The 7,557-nt window shown below is 42.3% G+C and overlaps 1 protein-coding gene across 1 annotated transcript; it reads left to right on the forward strand.

The window, feature by feature from the left end:
• The first annotated feature begins 457 nt into the window (after positions 1-457).
• On the forward strand, positions 458-6,924 carry dact1 (dishevelled-binding antagonist of beta-catenin 1). The gene is made up of 4 exons (XM_048190923.1): positions 458-1,183; positions 2,811-2,940; positions 3,798-3,953; positions 4,488-6,924. The coding sequence occupies exons 1-4, from the start codon at positions 860-862 to the stop codon at positions 6,323-6,325; spliced, it is 2,448 nt and encodes an 815-aa protein (XP_048046880.1). The 5' UTR covers positions 458-859; the 3' UTR covers positions 6,326-6,924.
• The last annotated feature ends 633 nt before the right edge of the window (positions 6,925-7,557 follow it).

Below are 7,557 nucleotides of genomic sequence, written 5' to 3' on the forward strand. Positions count from 1 at the left end.
ATTATATCTGCCACATTCATTGTGTCTTTGTATGGCCACTGGTATTTTCCTGTATCCTTTAGTGTACCGTATTCATGGTAAATATCATGTGTATAAGAATATGACAGTCATACAGCATCTAATCTCATCATTTTACCATTGTACCACCATAGTAGCCTACTTTTTGGTAAACTGATATATGAAATATATAATCTAGGAAATTTATTTTCAGACAAAAATGAAAGTGCTTTCTTATAAATCTCATCATATTTGTGCTATTGGCTTTGATGTATTTTCATATACTGTATTTATTTCTCATTAGCTACCTTCCAGTGCTACAAAATATGATCCTGCTTTTGTTTCATATAATTAAGTGATGGGATAATTAATACTTTCTACTATTTTACATGTAATTCTGAGTATAAACCATCTAATGCAAATCTTGATGCTGTTTATAGATCATGTCTTCCATAAGACAGAGGAGGAGGAGGGAGTGAACGGGGCGGGCATTGGGACCCCGCCGCCTCCTCAGCAACAAGGTTTCCTCTGTGTGCGCGAGTGTGATTGAGTTCTTCACTGCAGGACACATTCAGATCCCAGTATCAACCGGACGGGACACAGCAACGCCCTCTCTATCTCTCTGTCTGTGGATTTGGACTTTTTATACTGAGCTTCAGCAGGGACAACTAACTTTTTTAATTAAAAATCTATAGGACAAACAGATCTTTTAATTTTTTTTTCTCTGAATTTTTGGATTTTTTTTTGGTTTTGATGATCACTTTTAATACACTGAGATTATCTGACCATGTCATAAGTGTTTCTCAGATGCACTTAGTTCATAAGAAGAATCTCCATAGCATTATTATCGGTGGATATATAAATGAATGAGCTGTCAGAGATGCTGGTGTCCAGGGATTATTGCGCGCTTATGATGCGAGATCGGAAGGAATGCGACGCGCGCTCTCGGGAGAAGGCGGACGGTGAAGTGGAGCGGGTTCGAACCCGAGAGCGTCTGGACGCGACTGTAGCAGGTCTAACCGAGCTGGAGTATCTGAGGCAGAGACAAGAGCTGCTGGTCAGGAGTGTGTTGAACTATCAGGAGGGTGCAGGAAAGGACAAACCCTGCCCTACAGTGGAGGACAGCTATCTGAACACTGAAGAAAAACTTCTGGAGGAGAATATTTTATTACTCAGAAAACAATTGGTGAGTAAAAGAAACTGTTTATTGCTGTTGTTGTTGTTGTTGTTGAGGTAGTATGAAGCGCAACACCTTTCTCCCATCTGTATTTCTGAAGATTTTTTGTTTGTTTTTTTGTCATTGTCATTTGTATTTGCATTGAGCATTTTCAGATTTTTAAATTGCAATTTAAAAGAAAGAAAGATTATATATATAGTATAATTTCCATAATTAAACATTTAGTTGGATTGAGTTCAATTAAAATTATTGAAAATTTGATTTTGTCTGGTATAGGCTTTTTTTTTTTTTTTCTTTACTGTCATGTGACACCAAGCGGTATAATCATTAGAATGACATTAAAACAAAAAAGAACCATTTAAATGGTTCTCTTCCTGAAGGTAGTAGAACATCCCTGAGTTTCTAATGCAAGTCTAGGAGGGGGTCTGACTGGCTTGAATAAGATTAGTTGATGGGCTTCAATGGAAATGAACTTTTTACAAGCCCAGCTCAAGCCCCCTGCTGTCTTTAGAGGATGACGAAGATTAAATTTAACAGTTGGGCCAAAGACACCTGGTTCCACTTGAGGTATTTGCAAACATTTCCATTATCGTAACCCTACGGGGTTCATGCATTGTGGTTAATGTGTTGTATACAGAAAAGAATTACAAGGTTTGGATTTATTTCCTGGCTTTGCTAAAGCCTCAGTCATGTATACAAGTGGCTTGAGTCTTCCCCGCTGTAGTTCGGCATAATTACACTTGTTTATCTTGAGGTCAGTTGTTTGCAGGCCTCACACCCAGAACTACATTAAAGTTAATGGTAATGTGTGGATCATATAATGCCTAATGTCCTTATGATTTCCCAAAAACAAACAACCAATCCTCTGTGGTCTTTGACTGAGCTGAGCTTGTGCAGTGAATTGAGTATAAACCAGAAACGTAGACACTATCGTCCCAAACCAAGGCCCAGGCCATCAGCAGTGGTCTGGGGTTAATTTGACGCCATTTCAAAATAACCGTTGGTGTGCTCTGCAAATGGCACTTTGTGTAAAAATGGTCTGCATAGCCCAGCATGCTGAGAGCTCAGGGCCCATAAATCACTTGCAGCCCGCCTGTCAGGACCAGGCTTTTTTACAGCCTCGGTCTGCAGCAGAGGAAACGCCATTCCACTGCTCCATATAGCCTGGAATCTGCACTGCATTACTTCCCCTGTCAGCAAACAGCAGTTAAAATTTGCAGCAGATAACATGCCTCTGATTATAGGTCATTTGAAGTAATGTCCGTCTGCTTTGAAGGGGCCACATTTTCCTCGGTCTGCCGTTTCACCACGCTTAATTTGGAATGCAGCACATGATACGGGTGTTGTCAGATGCATCCAATTGCTCTCAAGCGGTGTGTCGAAGTTGAATGGTTATTCCCATGCGAGGTGTGACTCTTATTTAGTTCATTACATCTGTCTGATCAGTGCCATGAGGCCACCGGCATTGAGACATACATTGTGAAATGAAATTGTGTGCAGATTCTTGTTAGGGCTGCAGGGCAAAACCTTGTAAATGAAATGCCAAAAATTTGTACCATTTACGAAACTGCTAAACTACTAAACATTCATGAAATCTTTTGTTAACATCTTTTCAATATGTATTCTTTCTTTATAGAACTGCCTTAGGAGACGAGATGCAGGCTTGATCAACCAGCTCCAGGAATTAGACAGGCAGATCAGTGACCTGCGGTTGGACACCGAGACTTCGCATGAACACGTGGAAACGGACAGCCGGCCAAGCTCAGGTTAGTATCTTTTGTGTAGCCGTAACACTTGAATTCTTTGCACTGCATGTTTTATAGAATTATCATCAAGGGTTAACAAAAATGATTGCCTGCAGATTGTCTGCATAAAACCAATCTTAGCAAGTGGCGTAGGAAGACAGGATTTCCAATAAAACTGATTCACAAGCACAGAAAAACATTCCTAATGATTGTTAATCTTCAGCAATCACCCGAGGGTGGTAATCAGATGTCCTGTTCGAATTATATCACTTTGCATAAGACTACTTTATATGCTTTGGGCCTGTAGTAGCATGCGTACCTGCAAGCCCTAATGTCTGTTGGAAACTGTTTAGCTGTTTTGCTTAAGCACTAATTTGGTAATGCGAACAATCTGCACCCTGTACTTGAGGCCTGCTACAGCTACATTAGTTTACATTCCAAAAACGAGAGGTCATTTTAGTGCTGGAACTGACTGCACTTTTGTTGGAGGAAGGTTATATAAAGGGAAGATTGATTACATGTGTGTATGCTCCTCTCTGAAAGTCTTGATTGTTTAAATGGCATTATAACTGTTTTTAACGTGAATATAGAGTTCTTCAACCTTTAGGTTGGTTTTATTTTCATCACAGCTATTTTTGGTGCTATTTGTAGTAGTTCTAATACTTTTATTCTTTACCATTGTAATGCTAATATCAATTGTGATGTATGGAGATCTGGTTCCTCACTCTATTTCCTCTGGAAAATGGATACCATCCTGAAAGCTATGTTATTCGAATCAAAATTGGAAGTAGGTTCCAGAAGAGCACAGTCTTTGGATCATCACCTCATTCCTGAAGATGTAAAATTAATGTGTTAATGTCTCGCCCTCTCTCTCCCAGGCTTTTACGACCTAAGCGACGGTGCTTCTGGATCCCTCTCCAATTCCTCCAACTCCGTCTTCAGCGAGTGTTTGTCCAGTTGTCGTTCCACCACCTGCCTGTGCACCCCCCTCGACACCTCGTTCTGTGCCTCTGAGGGAAGGCTTAAGCCTGCAGGTGAGAGTCTCCTTGTGACGGTTTGATGTTTCTGGGTCATTCAGACATCAGCACGGTTCCATGCAGTCTTGAAACACTGTTCCCTTCTCTGGCTTTGTTATGCAGAACTATTTACTTAATGGGGATTCCTTCCTCCAGGCTTAGAAGCTAGTATCACAAAGAAGGGCCGCTTTGTTTGTTTGTTTCTAGTTTCTTCAAATGACATCTGTTTTTGTGTTGCATTACCATTAGCAGAACACATCCTGTAATCACTTAAGCTTGACTGTGCAAATAGAAGTGAAACAAGAGAAGTTTGGTCCCAGACAGAGATAGAAACAGTTTCACAGCCCTGCTGATGCCTCTCCCAGCCACACCTATAAGCCAACAACAAAAGGCTCGTTAGTACATCAAAACTAATCAGCCACCCACCCAGCTAAGCACTAGAACTCTATGAATCTCCTCTCACATGCCATAGCATAATAAAATTAGAGGTTTTAGTAATCTGACATTGTCTTTTCTTGTAGTATTAACTCTTGTGTCCTTTGGGATTTGCAGATGAGCTGGGCATTTGTGCAGAATGTGATTGCCATTGCGAAGACTCAAGTTCCGGAACAGTCCGCAGGTCTCTTTCTGCATCCTACTCTCCTTCCCCGGATGGCTCCTGCGATGGCCTTTCTAAATTCCACTGTGATCTCATTGCCAAAAATGGTAATGATGTGTACCGGTACCCCAGCCCTCTCCATGCGGTGGCTGTCCAGAGTCCCATCTTCTTTCAATCCATGACTAGTAACCTAAAGGAAGATTGTAGCTTCCCCAAGCTTGGTGAAGCATCGAGTGATGAACAGAAACCTGAGCAGGTCATGGGCACTCAGAATTCATCTTGGCATGCCTCTCAGACGCTCCCAAACAAAAAACTGGATAGTTATATCTTTGGGCTACTTCAGAGGAGGGCACAACCATTGAGGACCAGCAAACCTCGAACAAGCATCAACACTGACCCCTCCAAGAGCATTTTAAGGCAGGCTAGTCTTTGCTCACGGGCCCCTGCTGCTGTCCAGGCCCAGAATAGGACCTCTGACCTCAAGCCTAACTGGCAGACATGTTTACAAGATGCATCAGCAACTAGCACTGAGCCAAGCACAGCTTCGCCCCAAAGACAATGGTCTGCTGAGTCTCCAATTCAACCACAGAACGGTTACTCAATCACCAATGATAATAACACTAGTTGCCTCTTGAAGAAGAAAGTTTTTGGAGCCAGTAAAGGCCAGCCGTTAAGTGTTGCATCGAAAGACTGCCAGGACTTAGGCAGCCCAAATGCAATTTCGTCTCCCAAGCTCAACAAGCATTCTTATTACACTGTGGATGACAATAAATCAGGACAAGCAATGAAAGCAAGTCCTCTTAAGAGGAGTCCTAAAGCTCAGGCTCCAGCAAGTTGTGGTAAAGACGCCGAGCAGCTGGCTCCAGAGTTGCTTAGTCTTGGTTCTTCTTCACAAAGCCAAGACGAGGGAGGTCAAATGGTCAGTGCCCAGTTCATCCCTGCTCAGAAACAGAATGTAAATCTCCGCAAGGGTGGCACCAAGAACATCAAGATTGTCAAAGTGAAAAATTCCACCAGTGCAAAAATTAGACCTCATGTGTCCAAGCATGTTTCAGAGATTGTTCGTGACAAGCATCGGACAGGATCTAGGAGGTCTCGACAAGTGGACGACGTCCACCACTTGCACAAATCCTACAAAAAGGCCTCCACAAAAGCCAAGAGAATCCCTGCCCCCATCCCTGAAGAACGAATCCTGGAGAAGCACACTAGTTCCACAGGGGGTCGATCTTCTTCCCAGAGACACCACGGACATCACCGACATCATGAGGCGGTGTTGGCCAAGCCCAAGTACAAGCGCAACGACTACCACCGGCGACCGAGGGGTCTCCACGAGATCCCATACGAGGAGGCTTACAGGAGGGCTCACTGCAGGCAGAAACGAGAAATGCTGGACCACATGTCAGCCATGCACCTGCCGTCTAACGCACACTACACCAGCCCCTACGCCTACGTGGGCAGCGACTCTGAATATTCAGCAGAGTGTGCCTCTCTCTTCCATTCCACCATTCTGGACACAAGCGAGGATGAGCGCAGTAACTATACTACCAACTGTTTTGGAGACAGTGAGTCGAGCGCTAGCGAGGCCGACTATGTAGCTGAGAGCAGCACTAGCAGTGACTCTGAGGGCAGTGCAGGGGTCAACTGGCGCCAGTTCAACCAGGCGGGTGCAGGATCCCACGGAATGACTTCAGCACAGGCGAAGGCATTTGTCAAAATCAAGGCTTCCCACAATTTGAAGAAGAAGATTTTGCGTTTCCGATCAGGCTCTTTAAAACTCATGACCACAGTGTGAGAGACTTGAGGGACACAGAGATCAGTTAGGATGCAGCCAATCAAATTGGCTTCTCTCCCTTATCACACAATCAAGTGCCTAGACAGAAATCAGCTGCACGGCCTAAAACTGTCTGTCTGTCAGCTGAGAACTCAACTTCTGTCCAGCACAGCGCCTTCCCCTGCACTTTTCACCCCTTTGATGTCATTGTCTGTAGCCTTTTTTTAACTTTTTGTTTTGTATTTATTATAAATTCAGCTTTTGCTGTGATGCATCTACATAGCAAGTACTATGTAAATGCATGGTTCATACACGGTTTACTTTTCTAAAGATATTTATAACTTAATATATTTGGTTAGCCATACATGGAAATAGAATTGGAAAGTATGACTGAACTGAAGCAGTGTATGACAGACAGTCTGTCTGAGAAATGTTCACCCAAGCCTAGTTCACCTGCTGATCATTAAGGGCTTTTGTTAAATGCACATTAAATATGCATGAGCAACAGCTTTACCATTTACCTTATTAGCTGTAAATGACCCTTTTGTAAAATAAATGTTAATTAATGTATGTTGATTTCTTGTGTCTTTATTCTTTATTAAATCCAATTGTTAAAATCATTCAGTGTCTTTGTTTATTTGATGGTAATGGCTGTATTTCTGTGTACTTTTGAGTCCAAGAAACCATGTCAAATACCAGCACATATACTGAACAATCCTAAAATTGCACCCCTGTTTATTTTTATGATCTGAAAATTGGAATTTCCAATGTCAAGGCCATGTTAAACCACCCCAAACCCCCTGCTAGAACTGATGTTAAAGTTAAATGTGGCATCTAATTTTAGTCTCTGCAAGTGTTAGCAAACAAACACTTAACGTTCTTCCTCTATGCCATTTGGGTAGCATCATTCAGGGACTTAGCATCAGCAGTGCTGTCTGTCTCTTTCAGCACTGAAGAACATAATGAAAACATGAGGATCAGATGTTGCATTTATTCTTGATTTGTATCTTTGCGATAAACATCTCTACTGTTTCTCAGATGGCCTGGAGAGAAAAACAGATTAAATATAGAGGACAGATAAAAAGTTTTCCTAAAGTTGAATATGTAGTCAAAGAGAAAAGTGCAAACAACTAAACCGGTTGAACTAAAGATACGCTGTTCTTATATGACCTTTCATTTTGGGCTCATGTCCCTTACGGTCACGTTGAAGATATTTCCCCTTCTGTTTCCAGAATCTAGCAGAGATAGCCTCC

The sequence above is a fragment of the Megalobrama amblycephala genome, linkage group LG5 (genome assembly GCF_018812025.1).
Source record: "Megalobrama amblycephala isolate DHTTF-2021 linkage group LG5, ASM1881202v1, whole genome shotgun sequence".
NCBI classification, from domain to species: Eukaryota; Metazoa; Chordata; class Actinopteri; order Cypriniformes; family Xenocyprididae; genus Megalobrama; species Megalobrama amblycephala.